Genomic DNA, 16,750 nt, shown 5'->3' with positions numbered 1-16,750 from the left:
TGGCAATGCATGCTTCAGTGGATAATTTCTGCCAGAATTGCTAAACAAGTAGTCAGCCATTCGAGTCATCTTCACCAGAGCTGCGTCGCCCTGCGAACTAAGCAATTTTGAGAGAACTTTACCTACTCTGCATCTAGTCTTAACGTTTGTACAGAGAAATAGAAGATAGTCGAACACACAAACAGGTAAAACTCAAGCAATACCGAGGCGACGTAACGGATATTCTGCTCAGATGAACACAAATATAATTACACTAAATGTGTAATGTGGTTTTTTTTTTTATGTGGTGTCTTTGCAGGTATAAAGTGCACTTGTAGACCATAAAATGCAAATGCATATATGTTGGTTACATTTTGGTTTGCTCCTGAGGAGATGCTCCCTTTATCTCTGTATCCCCTCAATGCTGGAGGGGCAAACAATGTGTTGGCATGCCTCTGCCATTAAAAGGGGTTAATTGACATGGAACTTGTAAGGCCTCAGCCAGGGTGCAATGTGTGTGGCCAGCGTGAGTACCTGCTTGGCGAGACCACCACATCATTTGATTTGGCTGATGCGTCACGTGAGCGGTTCGCCCAATGAGGGCGAATCAGCTCCGTGACGGGAAGGCCTCGCCCCCCCAAGTGCACAACTGGCTGGCCATAAAACGTCCTCCACCCTGGCCGCAGCCTTAGGCCCAGGACATAGTGCACTCAGCGTCGCTGAGCCGGGCTGAGCCGCGGTGAACAGATGCACAAAGCCCCTGCATCTGTTATCAGCGCGGCTATGGTTTCTCCCTCCGCATGCTTGCTGATGCGTGCGGAGGCTGAGAAACTTCCCAGAGACAGGCAAGTTTGAAATTTGCTGCTCGGGGAAGCGGAGGAGCCAATGGGTCTGCAGCCGGTCCGGCATTGTAACTCCCAGACAAGACAGAGGCAGCACAGAGGTGTGTGTGTGTGTGTGTGTGTGTGTGTGTGTGTGTGTGTGTGCGTGCACGCGTGTATATGTATGTATGCGTGTGTGCGAATATATTTATCAAAGTTGCACAATGTTAATATATAATTTATTCTCACATGTCTTTTTTTTAAATTTTTCAAATATTATATAATATACACACACACAGGATCCCCAGTGACACACAAACACACACACACACACACACACTGACAGCTACCAAGTGACACACACACAGTGATACCCGCCTCCCAAGCGCGCTTGCTGTCTCCTCTGCCAGGACAGCAAAAAGCTCCTGGTAGAGCGAGCGGCAGCAAGCAAGAGTGAGCAGCAGCACCTAAGTGCTTACTATGTCCCAGGCCTTAGGCCTTGACCCCGCTGCCTACTACAGCGTCCACACGGACGAGAGCCCTCCCCTCAATGGCACCGGGCCCCCTGCGAGGGGGGGGCAGCAGCGCTGGGGCGAGAGCTGCTCCTGCTCTCAATAGAATTGAGAGCAGGACTCGCGTCGAGCGATACGGCACGCCCCCCGGCGGTTCAACCAATGAGGGCGAACCTGCCGGGTGACGTCATGGCCCCCCCCCCCCCCCCGTCACTCTTTCGGGCGCGCGTTGCAGCGGAGATACCGGGGCCTTAGCCTTAGTGTTCACATACTTGCTGCTTCTTTGACCAAATGAATGTTCTTAAAGCAACAGTCCATGCTTATTGCCATTTTTAGCACTGTGCTTGTTTATTGTTTGTGTTTAACTTCTAATGGGAGGTACTACCATTATGTAAGTTAAACACAAACGATAATACTCACATAATAATCACATAATGGCTTTGAGGAAACAGTGAATGTTACAAGTATTTTACTCATAGTACAGAACTGTTTTTTTTTAATTTTCTTTTAAAAATGTTTTTTCTTTATTGGTGTCCTTTGAAGCACTTACATGTAGACCATGGTATAACATTCACAGCATAGTATGACAATTCGTTGTAAAATACAGGCACATGGCAGTGAGATATTCTGAGACACACAATAAACCTTGTTTTTCCCGTTATCAGTGGTGAAAAGAGGGGGGATGACGAGGAACGGGTGGATAGTTGGGAGCGACATGGGGAAAAAGAGGGAGAGGGAGGGGTGAAGGGATTGTGGTGGGGAGGGGCGCATCGGCCCTCGTCCACAAGGGTATTAGTGTTGGAGCAGGGCTTGCGTCAGTGTCGGGGCCCCCGACCCCGGCCAAGGTTCCCAGGTTTTATAGAATTGAGGCATTCTTTGCTTCAACATGGCTGTCAGTCTCTCCATATTCATAACCCCGTCTATTCTTTTGATTACTGTTCTCCTGGAAGGGGCCTTACCTTGCTTCCAGGCCGCTGCGATGCAGCATCTTGCAGCCGTTAGGATCGCCGAGGAGAGTCTGGCTATAGGGGCGGGGAGGTCTTCAATTGGTTTCCCCAGCACGTACGTCAGGGGGTCCAGGGGGACCTCTAAATCCAAAGTTTCAATCAGGAGATTCTGGATCCTGATCCAGAATCTCTGGATCTCCGGCATGTCCACCAAATGTGGGGCATGTCCCCCCTTTGACCACATCCTCTCCAGCACACGTCCGAGGTGCCTGGGTAGATCTGGCTCAGTCTACTCGGGGTCAGGTACCATTGGAATAAAATTTTATAGATATTTTCCTTCGTGACTGAGCAAATTGATGTTCTGGTAGCAGCTTCCCAGATATCCTCCCAGTCCTCCAGGTCTATAGGGGTATTCAGATCAGTGCTCCATTTTTGCATATAGGAGTGTATGGGGGGGATTGAGATGCCTCTAGTGTTCTGTATACTTCGGAGATTAAGCCTCTCTGATATTCCCCTTTGAGACAGAGGGTCTCGAATCTGGTGCGCGCTGGGAATTTTAAACTCGGGGATTGGGCTCTCAAAGTGCCTAATCTGAAGGTACTTTAAGGTGGGCAGGTCTGGGGAGGAGAACTTATTCTTCAGTTCTTGTAGGGGCAGGACCTCATCACTTTCCAGCAGATCCGCAATCACTCTGATATATAGGCCCTGGAATTGGCCGAATTGGGTACGGGAGCAGCCGGGTGGGAAGTCCGGGTTCCCGAAAATGGGGGTGAGTTGCGAGGGGGATGAAGCTAGGCCATGTTTCCCTTTGGTTTTAATCCATGTAGACCACGTGCACCTCATTGCCCCGAGGTCGAATCTCAGGGGCCTTCTGCTTTTGTGGGTCTGAGACCATAATAGGGCCGAGAGGGGGGTGGGGGCCGCGTGGTGCGTCTCTATCTCCAACCAGCAATTGGAGGTCGGGGGGTTATTCCATACCACCGCCTGCCTCAGCTGGGCCGCCTGGTAATATCTGACTACATCCGGGGGCCCCAGGCCCCCTCTCGTCTTTGACGCCACAGGGGCCATGCTAATCTTCTCTGTATCGTTCCAATTTTAGTATATGTGCTGCCGAAGCGAGCACAGAACTGATTAATTTTTTTAAAAACACACGTAGGATATTGCTTGGTCTGCAGCTTTAATATTTGCACAATCAGGCAATCCCCAGCGTAACGTATTATATATTTGTAGCAGGTAATTCAAATTTAGTTCAAATGCTATCTAATTTTAGTAGCAAGACGTTTGATTAACCCATTGCAAATATACACCGTCCTAGAACTTTCAAATTGTAAAATGTGAATGACTAACCTTGGAAGATACTGTATCAACCGTTGGTATTTGACCAGCCATTCCACTGCCCCATTTGCAGCAGGAGAGGAGAGAGCTAGAGACTACTATTGCTGCTCGATACCCTGTGGTTTGATTTTGCATTATTGTGTACTCACCTCACATTCTCGTGTTCTGCTGCTATTACAGTGTACCTTAGCATGATTATCTTTTGTTGCTTGGTTAACTAGGGCTTATTTTGTTTATTGTTTTAGGGGTATTGGGGTAAGGGAAGTACCTCTTGTTCCTTTAGGGACATGGGGGAACGGGCCTGAGGAAGGGGCTTGTCCCCGAAACGTTGCCCCCTGTTTATCCCCCATTGTGTAGACCCCCACTTTTTCTCCACTTCAACATTTTCCCATTTTTTTGCTATTTTTAGTGTGCTTTTGTTCTTTTGTGTTGGTGTCACTTTGCTCCTTGTATATAACTTGTGCATTTATTAAATATTCATTTGATTTGGCATTTCCCACTTGTTGCTACTTTGCCCATACAGTGATAACGAGAGAAAAAGGGGATGATTTATGATTTAATAAAATGTATTTATTTTCATTAGTAGAGTAGTGTGCATCACATAGGGTACCTTTTTCTCTCGTAATCACTGTATATGCTTTGTCCCTGATTGCACCTCTCTAGTTGGTCACTCTGCTAATAGGCTGAGCAGGGATCCCCGCTACTTTGCCTATAGGCAGAGCATGCTGGAACTATTAGCTTTGTTACCTTTAAAGCAGCAGTTCAAGCAATATCCTACATGTGTTTTTAAAAATTTTTTTTTAAATAAATCCGTTCTGTATTATGAGAAAATACAGCTCAACCCCGTTTATAGTGCGATCCGCTACAACGCGGATCCACTTATAACACGGTCTGAGCATGGCTCCCATTTAAAAAATGTTTTGTTTTTTTTTTTAAACTTTAATAACACATCACGGGTACCTTCTGTAAGATGGTTGGTATCAGACTCCCCAATGGCTTCCACCATCTTCTCCTGCACTGCTGGGAGAGCATGCTTGAGATTCTCCTCCTCCCCCCAAACAGACAAACACACCTAGCAGATATTCTATCCCCTGTGCAGACTGGATAACGTCTGTGCACACAATGAAGGAGGATAATCTCTAGCAATAATGTCAATTTGCAGAGAAAGAAATAGCTTTTTAGAGCTATCGACACAATATTTTTTTCATTCATCTGTTTTATGAGGGCTAAAGAATGCACATTTCTTTATAATGGAATGTATGAGGAAAATGTGAATCTCAGTGAAACTGAAAGCAATATTGGATAAATAAAATAAAACTGTTCTTTTGATTTCGGTTTAAAGTTAGGGGGGAAAAAAGGGATAAGATTATGAGGCCTTTTCATGGAGGTACAGATCTAGTAATTCACCATCCAGATGTAGGTATCTAGAGCTCACATTAACAGTGTAATGGCCTGTTATAATGCCGGCCTGATTCACATGCTCCCAACATTTCATAGAGGAAAATGGATATACGTGCCAATTATAACCCCGCACGCCCCATCATCTGTACCCCCGCACGTCCCATCTGTACCCCCCGCACGCCCCATCATCTGTCCTCCCCCCCCCCCCCCGCACGCCCCTGGTATATTCCCCCCTCACGCTGCTCGTATACACCCCCAGTGTACTACTGCACCCATCGTATACTCCAGCACCCTTCATATAATAACCTGCACTCCAGCAATGTAATAGCCCACATAATTTGGCAGACGCTCCTTACCATCACTTTGGGACTCGGCTTGCTGAGGGGGCCCTGCACACCATAAGGACCTCTGGGGTTCCACTGACCGCTGCTGCACGCTATCTGAGGCCACGGGCCAATCTGAATCTTTGGCGATGCTTTAAGACTGGCTGTGTAGCGAGGCCGCTCAATCAACCAATCGGCATCCCTGAAAATGTTGATTTGCCAGTTGTCAAGCGAGAAGCTTGCAATACAAGCAGGTACACTGCTTGGGGGTCAGTACAGAGCCTGCTAAAACGGGACAGTTGGGGGATTTGGCTTCTTTTTTTTTTACTGCAAGTCTGTTTGCTCTTAAAAACAAGTTCTCTGCAAAAGCGCAGTTCCATTTAGGACCAGATTGAATGGATGGCAGTGATCTGTTTACACATCATAAATGCTTACACACCATACAATTTAGTTTGATCTCCCTCTTATGCACACACACACACACACACACACACACCACCCCTTGCCCCCCCCCTCTCCGCGTGGGGGTGCCGCTGCGATGCTGGGTTCAGGGGAAGCTGATCGCGGCGGCCATTTTTTTCCCCGATCCCGTTTATAATGAGGTCTCATTATGTGGCCCCGGAGCACCACGTTATAACGGGGTTCAGCTGTACTTGTAGCATTTAAAAAAAAATTTAAAAATGTTTTAAAGACATTTTTAATGTTTCTAATGTAGAAAGCATTTCCAAAGTGACAGCCCCCTTCCCCTTCTGATAGGCTCTGGCTCTTGAGCCCCGCCCTCTCCGTAGCAGTGCACCAATTGTATCTAGTAACTGCCCAGTCAATCATATTCCAGGACTACATTGCCCAGAATGCTGTGCAAGAACTGAATTAAATAACCCAGAGCAATTACGATCGATAACAGAACGGATCGATCTGCAGCTTAGTTAATCACTTGTCAGTTTGCAGATTGTATTGATGCGCATATTGATTGGGGAAACTATATATATATATATATATATATATATATATATTTATTTATTTTTAAACTGCAGCTTGTACTGCAGCTTTAAAATAGGGAGTGTTTAAGGTCTGTTCATCTAAGAATACAGTCTTGATACAGTGAGTGTAATGGTCATTGAAATGTAGAAATGCCCCTTTCATCATTGGGCTGCTCATGGGTATTGATGTATGAAAGACCTCACTGTACATGGCTGTAGTGGTCAAAGGAGGAATGTGTTTGTCCATAACGAAGCAGCTGAAGACGGTTATTAAAGTGTTGTGGTACTGGATGTACTGAGCAAAACTTACAGTACTACACCACAAAAGGGAGTTGTTTTAGAAAAGATGTTTCCCTTTCTTTCTCTTTTTTTTTTTTTTGTGGTAACACAAACATTCTTAAGAACAGAATTCGGTGAAGCTGCTCCCCTTTCCTGTCCCTTGTAGTCTTCCCCCAAAATCCATCTGTTTTTCTAATATTGCTATATAAGAAATGGCTGAAGATGTTTTACTGGAGCTACACAAGCCAGTAAATGGCAATAACTTAAAAACAAGCCCAATGTGATTGCACCCGATACATAAATCCCTAAAGCCTTTCAATGTGAGTCCTGTATAATTATAAGACTGTGAAAGTTTGGAAATGTATGACTGAATTTGCAACAAAGTCATTATGAGAGCGTGGCCAGGCCAATGTGAGCTCTGAAACTTGCAGTGTGCTTTGCAATATTTTATACACGGGCTGGTGAGAAGTGGCACTGCCTTATTTGACAGGGCAAGTAGCAGGATATAAATTTTGCTTCCAAATGGATTGTTCAGGTTGTCGTACATTTTCTGGAATAATATGAACGTTCTTCAAAGGCGATGTATTCGTTTTCAATGCTACAAACTCTGTTTAGTTGACAGGAGCTTCACTGTAGCACTGCTTCCATTCCCAGGCTGAAAGGGAGATAAAGGCAGATTGTACCGTAGCTGTACAGAGACTGCAGAGCTACTTTTCCTTTCATTTGTATATAGTTGTCCATGAACGCTTTCCCAGCCTTTCGATTGATAGGTCCTAAGCGACTACAAAATCCTTAGTAATCCCTTAAAGGATCAATTAATGCAATATCCTACTTGTGTTTTTTGTAATAAATCAGTTCTGTAATGTTAGATAATACATTTAAAAAAAAAATTTATTCTTCAATATCATTTTTAATGAGTTTTAAATCATCATTTGATTTCTATAGCAGGTTTAGGCCACCTCCCAAGCAGTACAAGATCTTTTTAACACTTTCCTGTTTGTGATCATTTCTTGCCAATGTTCCTAGCAGTTTGAGCTGCGAACTATTACAATAGATAGTTACCGTAGTAATATAAAGATACATTGTAGCTGCTGAGTTACACTGATTTTTTTTTAAAGATCTGCTTAGCCTTAGGTTGCAAAGTATTCCATGTAGTGCATTATGTTCATTGAGTTATTGATGCCTATCTGTCACTGTCTCTGATCCCCTCTCTCTGTCAATCAGTACTCTCACTTTTCGTTGCCACTTTTTGTACGCCTAATGTCTGTTCCTCCTTTTTGCTCTGGCCCTCCTGGGTAAGTCTCCTGGTCTCCTCTATGAGCACCAGGTCCTGGGTGCCTCTATGGGCCCCCAGGTTAGAATACAGTGCCATGACGCTCTGTACCACTTTGGAAACATGGCGTACAAAATCATTTCCAGACTTTCTTTTCTACCTACTTATCAGTACCGTGGTAATCCTATGTTACTACATGAAAGTTTGGTTCTGCCTCGTGTGCAACTGGGTAAACTTCAGGTTGGTGCTCCACTGTGCTTAAATGCAGTACATCATGTCCTCATATTCGAAGAAACTTTAGATTACTACACTCATAAACTAGGAGCGAGAAATAAGTGGCGAGGTCAAATCAGCATAATGTGAGACGTCACATTTCTACACGTTGCCCATTCTGCAACCAATGTGCCTCTGCAAGTACCTTAAAGTAACCCAGAATCATCTAGTTGCCTTAAAGTAAACGTCTTTTCATTTCCATGTTTGGCACACATTTCTTGGTGAAATATTTCGTCATCCAATGATCTGTTCAGGAGAAATATTGATTGTTTGTTTATTTATAAAATGTTTTACCAGGAAGTTTTACATTGAGTTACCTCTCGTTTTCAAGTATGTCCTGGGCATAGTTATGATGACCGATACATGGCTCCAAATACATAGTTACATTAAGTGAACAGGGTTATACATTATATGCTGATTCCTGACGAAGCAACAGCGAAACGCGTAGAATCAGCTGTTGGAGGATACTGAGAACTGGGGAAAATAACACAGGGAGGTGCTGGCAAGTCACGGAGACTGAATCACCAGGCAGCTTCTTCCGCCCTGATCAGAGCCGTCACAGGACGTGACGTAGGTGGATGTGACGTATGCGGAAGTCCTCCAGTGACTGAATACACTGGTGCCCTCCACGAGTCACCAGCAGTTCTCTCCAACGAATTGTCTTTAATGCAAAAATTTGAGTGCATTACCTACATGCTATTTTTGTGCAATATATACCCTTATCATACTATACCATTGTGCGCTCTCTCCTTTCTTTCTCCATATTCCTTGGGAGGTATACTGAGTATTTTATGATTCCATCACACGTCAAGCTTACCAGACCAACACTTACAAGGCTTCCATCACTAGATGGCTTCCAATAAAGGGCTCCCATCAGAGAGAGATGGATCTCTGATATGTCTGATATATCTGAATTAATTTGTGAGTAACACTAACACAGAGACTATTTTTTATTCCATTCATCAATACCATCTGCACTATTATACTATTTCTTTATTTTTCACATATCATCTTGAGAATCACAGCGCTCCTCCTACCTGGAAGACAACGCAAGACTACATTGGACCTGGACAGTCCTTTAAAGGGTGTAGAGCTGCTGTATTTATATGTATTTCACATTTAATATTTTATTAATCACGTCTTTTTGGTGAAGGTTATTTATTCACTGCATTTGTATATATACTTATTTGTTTTTTTAGGTTCACTGTTATTGGTTTTCATCACTAATCCACATGAGTTATTTCATAGTTAGAAGCGCCCGGTTCCACTTTTTTTGTTTTGTTTATACATTATATGCAAGACATAGCATGCCCAGTTAAAGATAATATATGTTATAAGTGTAAGTAACCGTTACAGAACAGATTAAAATGTGAGACGGCTTTAGTTTTTAAAGAACTTAGGCCGTGATTATAGTGCCAGCGACGCGACGTCGCCCGAAAACAAATGCAATCCCGCCGCCGCGTGCGCGTATAGTAAATGCGATGGAGCGACGTCGCCGCCGCGAAAACTGGTAGCCGGCAAAATTAGATTTTTCAAGGGCTGTCGCCTCATGTGACAGCCCTTGAACCAATCAAATGTCGGGGAAACCCGCGACGATGCCGCCCGGCGAAATATAACTTTCGTCTGTGGCGACGGCAACAGGTGACGTCACCCGTCGTGTCGCCATCGACGGCAATATAGGCGCGGCCTTAGACTGGTGGTGGCTCTGAGAGTCTCTGGTAAATTCCATCATCTTTGGGGCTTCTTAAAATGGCAATCACCATTTGATTTTAAGAACTCCTGAATACCTCAGCCCTTGTCACTACGTTATTTCTTCACTCATAGGTGAACCTCCCCTGGCAAAAGCCGTTTGTTGCTGCTATTTGTTGTGTTTCTGCTTGGCGTTTGGGCCTTTTTGGGTTACATTTTGAAAGCTGTTATACCTTTTTACATTCTGAAATAGAAGGCAAGATGTGTAGACAATTAACCATATTTACCAAGCTGTGCTATTCCTTCCGCAAGACAACACCTTCCACTGCCGGAAGACCCCGAAACTGTCTGTGCCGTAGGGTGTCTTCTGGAATAGAACATCTTGGCATATACGAGCCAAGTTATATCACATGCCTAAGGCTAAGGCCCCGCTCCCAGAGTCAGCGCACCTGCGCTGCTGACAGGCGGTGCGCTGAGATACACAGACCGCGATCTGCGGTCTGTAGGGAGCGGGAGCCGGAGCGGGAGGTGGGCGGGAGGTGGGAGGTTTGATCGGGAGGTGGGCGGTTTGACAGGGAGGGGGGGCGTGGCTTGAGCGGAGGGACCCGCTACTCTCCCCCCCCTCGGGCAGCACGGACTCGGGCTGGAGCTGGAAGGTAAGTTTAAACACACACACGCAGGCACTCATACACATACACACACACACACACACACACACACACACACACACACAGGCACTCATTCATACACGCGCACACACACACACAGGCAGGCACTCATTCATACACGCGCACACACACACACAGGCAGGCACTCACGCACTCATACACACACACACACGCGCGCACACACAGGCAGGCACTCACGCACTCATACACACACACACACACACACACACAGACAGAGGCAGGCACTCGGGCACACACATACACACACAGACAGGCACTCACGCACTCAGACACACACACAGAGAAAGGCACTCACCTGCTTTCACTCCACACTCCTCCCCGCTCCCCGAAGCCTCTTCTCCTCCCGAAGCCTCCCCTCCCCATTGGCTCACAGCCACACACGTCACGCGTCAAAGCTAGAAAACACCATTCTCTGGTGTCTCCAGCGGCTGACGCGCTACAGCGTGTAGTGCTCTGTGCAGCCAGGGGGGACCGGGACCGGCTCGCGAGGATTCCCCTGCTGGTGGGGAACTCGCGACCCGCCGCCCGCGCCAACGAGCGCAGCGGGACCGAGGCCTTAGTGCCTATTACTAAATTGTATAAATGTTGCTAATTTATGACGGCCCTCTTAGTGTATTGCTCCAACCTCTTTTGCTAGAGATGTGTGCACCCCTCCTCATAAAAGTTACTGTAACCTTCTATACTTCTTCACTGCTGCAAACCAGGTCTTGCTTGAGAAGTCAAATCCATCCACCTGAAGCTTTGTTCTCAGCTGTGCTAATGTAGTCAGGGCCAATAAAGCACACAGTCCTTTTCCCTGGCAGCCTATGCATAAGCACTGTAATTGGACCCCATTGTGCAGATTAGTTGCTTCAGTATTGATAGTAACCAGTGTTCAATCTGGCTTTCATTGACAGCTCATGTCTGCGCTGTCAGTGCAGTCTGTGTGAAAAGTTTACAGTGTTGTTTTGATTTATGTTTTAAGAGTGGATCATTGTATTTATAATCATAGAAATGGGGTGTGTGTGTGTGTGTGTGTGTGTGTGTGTGTGTGTATATATATATATATATATATATATATATATATATATATATAATGTGTGTGTGTGTGTGTATGTATATATATATATATATATATATATATATATATATATATATATATATATATATATATATATATATATATATATATATATATATATATATATATATTAGAAATTATACATATATATACAAAAACAAGAAACAAAGAGTAGCCCTGTAAGTGTGATAAGTAAGTTCTAATATGATAGTGAGTAGGACTAAATTATTAAATAATCAAATAGTGCTTGTATAATAATACTAAATAAATAATTAAAGCAATAAGAGAATTGAATAATAAAACCATATAACGTGAATATCAGAGAACAAACCAGTCCAAATGATGGAAACAGATGAGAAAAAAGTCCAGATACAGAGATTGTCAGTCACAATGTGGAGTAGGCTGCTCCTTGGTTGATCTAGCCAGATCAGGAGAATCTATAAAACAAAGACAAAAAGAAGCGCCAGCTCCATGGCATAATATTGTTTGTAAAATTGACAATTTATTAATAAGCAGAAAGTGGCCGCCAGGAATTGCACTCACTTCAAATAGTGAAAAAGCATTCAAGGGAGACAATCTGTAAACCAGCTGAGACTGTAGGAGGGTAGAAAGCCAGGTAATTGCTGTAGATATACACAAGCAGTAAATGAGGATACTTATCCGTGGCTGGATGGAAGATGGTAGTCAGTGTAAGCAGGAGGGGTGATGATATTAGGCAGGTAGCTGATACACCATCCGGTGTAGTAGGAAGATATCTAAATGTCAGCTACTTCCCTCCATGTGCCTGACGTGAAATCATAGTCCCAGCATTCAGACCTTAGAACACCCAACTCCGTAAATACAGCTCCGTTTTGCCCGGAAGTATCCTCTACTTTTCCTCATGAATTTCAAATATGAATTTATTATTTTGATGGCACTAGGTAGGGTCTACAACAGCAACGTCTGTTTGTTTAATGCACGATATGTGATTAGCAGCAGCCATTTTACATTTCTATGATGGAAACCTTAAAAAAAAAAATATCTCCAGAGTGCAACTATAGAATATAAAAGGGTTTGCTTCACTAAAGACAACAACAGATGGACTCTACAACAAACAAATACCATCAGGGTTTTTTGTTGTTGTCTCAGCAGCAGAGGAGATGGCAGCTTTAGAAAATGGTCTGTCAAGAATACCCAAGCATATGAAATCCAAACTGAAAAGCAATGTTTTGTTGTTTAAGAAAATGGTTAATTATGAAATAAAATATTACAATTAAAAAAATCGAAGTGGAATGGATTTGTCTCTGTCACTAGTGCAGTCATTCCTTACTGGGCTCCCGGGAGTTCATGAAGTGTCTCCAAGCATAATAAATGTAATGACTTCCCAGGCTGTATTAGTGGGTTCATGAGCCCGTATAGGGATAGCACACTTAGTAAGGCACCAAATGGCATGGATCGTGTACCTGTCCATTACAGCAGGAGCTTTCAAAGTTGCTCCCCACAATGCTTTGCATCCACAGCACCAAGGCATTGTTGGGTGTGACTTTGGAAGCTCCCACAGTAATTGACAGCTATAGCGCCCATGCTGTGGGCACACACTGAGGTGCAGTTTTGGGCCATATTAAGCGTGTGTTTCCCTCCACCAGCTCAGGACATTGTACTGCCTGGGATTGGTCAAACTGTTTTGTTAGCAATAGTCTGAGTAGGCAATAATATTTATTTTAATTAGGCGTTTGTTAACAAATATATGTTCTAGCTGGGGGTGCACAATGTAAAGAGGTTGGGAACCTCTGCACTAGTATCTAAACGAGCTACATTTAGTCATATTGAAGGATTTCTGGTCTTATGTGCTGTATTTTTAATTTTTTTCTTTCCTTTCAGAGCTCCAAACGGGACTGGAGGCCTTTGGAGGAACACAGCTGTACTGATATACCATGGCTATTACTGTTCATCCTTTTCTGTGTTGGAATGGTGAGTAAACATGTACTTTCACTGTGGTTAGGGGCTTACTGACGAGCTCTGCATACATCATCTGTGCTATATAAAAAGGACATCATTCTACAAAAGTGATGTAGGGCGTCTTATTGACCTCCTCTATATAATCTAGATGTCATTTAGGTCTGTAGAAACAAATGGAAGAAAACATATCGGAGAAGCTAATTTCTGAAACGCTTTGAATCATTGCCATGATCTGGCTATCTTTGTGAGACCGCTCGAGGGAATGGGTTTTGGCATCTTTTTCTATAACCGCAAGAAACTGCAATATAGTGGTTATGACATTATTAGGGAGGCGGCTGGAATAGTAACTGAGTGGGTACATGCCTTTTCTAACCACTGTCTTTACTGGAAGCTAGATTCTGTAACCACATGATCTGCTATAACACAACTAATGTTAGACAAGATTGCACATTTTAAGCTGCCACCTCCCTTCAGGAGGTGAGTCACAGGGGTCCTAATTCTGGGGACTTTATTTGGGTTATTGTCCGTATTTCCACATTCACTTTTTTAATTACATGGTTTAAAACTGAAATTTCCTGAAAAATCATGATCAAAATATACAATTTCCTGGGAAAACAAATCCCTATCACATTTAGTTAAGATCGGAGGTGTAGCTAGACATGCGCGGGCCCCCAGGCAAACATTTATTTTTCAGGGCCCCATTATATGTGAACGTATTCTGTGGATTCAAAATTAAATATACCGCACACATATAAATATAGATTAAATATAAAATATAGATTACTCGTAATCTATTTTTAACCATTTATTTTTAAGTCAGAAGTTGCGTTTCCGCACTTTTCGCTCAGCAAACACTTCAATTATGAGATCCATTAAGCCAGAGAGCGCGGAAAACGTATATGGGGCGGACATTTTTGCCACCCTAGGCCCAAGCAAATGGGAAATCTGCCACTGGGTAAAGTAGAGGGTGGGAACCTCTCTGCACCCATCCACAATGAGATTCAATAGCTTTTTTTTCTCAAATACTTATGGGTTTTTTTCTCCAAAGTTGTGTAAAATTCACCATACACTTTAAATAAATCAGCAGAGTAATATAAGATCATACGGACTGTGATGTCACACGGGCCTGCTGCGTCATTTTACGCTTCACCGAGGTAAGGGGGGTTGGGGCTCGAACGGAGGAGAGCAGGCAGGGGGTGCGCAGCAAGAAAAGCTTGCGCACCCCTGGCATAGGGTGTGAATATTAACGGAGGGCGGAAGGTGGGGTGTGAGATGTTGGGATTAATGGGGGGGATAGATCGGGTGATTGATTGAGGGAGGGCCCCTGCTCCTTTAATTTGTCCTGGGCTCCAAGATTTCTATTGGTGGCCCTGCATGTTTTATTAAAATGATGCTTATGCTGTGTATATGCTGGTTCCATAAAGTGCTACAGTACATGTGCTGTACAGTACAGTGCTGAGTACACTAATACTGTACTGTAAAATATTGCCTGCCTGCCTGACTGTTACCCTCCTAAGAAATAGCATTCAAGTTTTAATAGTGAATACAATAATGCTAATAATAATAATAATAATAAATCGGGCTAACACTGACAATATTTAATTCCAAGCAATGTATTCTGAGATTTGAGGCCATATTGAGGAAGGAGAAAATACAGAACTACAAACCTGGGCTGCAAAGGAGTGAGAGTTAACCCCTTCTGGCTTTAGTGAATTGGCTGCAACATTCCTGCTGCCTGGGCACCGGGGAGAGTGGGGCCCTTCAGAGGGCTCCAGGACCGCACATGTGGCCCTTCAAGAATACCATGTTGCCCACCACTGTTTTAGTGAATAGGTCGATAAACAAAAGTGGCATTAAACATGGATGACACCAATTTGTTCTTCGTTTACCGACCTTTAGTGAAGGAGTGGCTGGTTCAATTACCGGTGTCAGCTCCTTGTGCACTTGAACAAGTCACTTTATCTCCCTGTGCCTCAGGCACCAAAAACATAGATTGTAAACTAATCTGGGCAGGGACTGTGTCTGTAACAATTCCTATGTGCTGCGTCCTATTGGGAGAAAAGCGCTATATGAAATAAAGTTATTTATTTAGTGTGTCTAGGCATACAGTAAGAGTATCGTTTTTCTCCCCCAAGAACAGGGGAAAAAGCAAGCCCGCGCTTTATAATTATGATATTTTTGGGTGATCGTTAAAGCTATAATAAGAACGCCAATTACCGCAGGGCAGCATGCAGTTTCCAGATTTTGTTTCTGTTTGTTGCTCAGAAGATGAGTAATTGGATTTCTCCAAGTTATTCTTTTCATTTCCAAGTTGGCGTGTTAACATGTTTTGACAACACAATCCAAAATCAGAAGGTAGCAGCTCCTGTTTTGTACAATTGCGTTGCACGCCTGTTTCACAAGGAGAGGGTTTTTTTTTTTTTTTTACACTTTTCTCAAAGTCTTTTCTATATTTAACATATAGAGCATTAGCTATATGCGGTCTGTAGGGAGCGGGTGCGGCGGCCGGGGGGCGTGGTTTGAGCGGAGGGCTGCAGCGGGGGTCTCCCGGGCTGCAGGAGGGACCCCCCACATGCCCTCGATCTCCGTCCTACTCCTCCACATGCCCTCTGCGCAGCTCACGTCCGATAACCCCCCTCCACATGCCCAGCTCCTGTCCGATAACCCCCCTCCACATGCCCAGCTCCTGTCCGATAACCCCCCTCCACATGCCCAGCTCCTGTCCGATAACCCCCCTCCACATTCCCAGCTCCCGTCCGATATCCCCCCCTCCCCTCCCAGCGGATGGCTGCAGCGGGGGTCGGTCTCCCGTGCTGCAGGAGGGTGCTGCTGCCGGAAGGTAAACTCTCACACACACTCACACTCATTCACTCTCTCTCTCTTCCCCCCCCCCTACCTTTTGGAGGTGGGGGAAGCTCTGACAGCTCCCGCCCCCGCCACTGATTGGCTCACCAGCGCACCACGTGACGCGTCACCGCTCGGGATCGTAATTCTCTTGCATCCCCTGGCGGCTGACACGTCACATAGTGTAGTGAGCCGTGCAGTGAGGGGGGACTGGGACCGGCTCGGGAGGAAACCATCACATGGTGAGTAGCGCGCGCCGCCGGACGCAGCAGGACCAAAGCCTAAGGGGACTCTCCTAACTCTTCTCACCACAGGTCTTGCACAGGACTCATTTTGACATGGTTTGGTGATGCATCGAAGTGTCATGACTGCTGTTAAAAAGTAGTTGTGCTGTGCTCAAGAAATGG

The 16,750-nt window shown here is 44.6% G+C and overlaps 1 protein-coding gene and 1 pseudogene across 1 annotated transcript in view; one reads left to right on the top strand and one right to left on the bottom strand.

Moving 5' to 3' along the window:
* SLC44A1 (solute carrier family 44 member 1) overlaps window positions 1-16,750 on the top strand; it is a 138,617-nt gene that overhangs the window by 46,254 nt on the left and 75,613 nt on the right. The window contains exon 2 of the mRNA XM_075594642.1: window positions 13,422-13,511. Within this exon, the coding sequence (XP_075450757.1) occupies window positions 13,422-13,511 (90 nt within the window). The remainder of the gene's footprint in view (window positions 1-13,421; window positions 13,512-16,750) is intronic.
* On the bottom strand, window positions 3,318-3,382 carry LOC142473265 (U6 spliceosomal RNA; annotated as a pseudogene).

Source organism: Ascaphus truei, chromosome 1, assembly GCF_040206685.1.
Source record: "Ascaphus truei isolate aAscTru1 chromosome 1, aAscTru1.hap1, whole genome shotgun sequence".
NCBI lineage: Eukaryota > Metazoa > Chordata > Amphibia > Anura > Ascaphidae > Ascaphus > Ascaphus truei.
The sequence above is the reverse complement of the archived record's forward strand: the minus strand, read 5'-3'. Positions and strand labels throughout refer to the sequence as shown.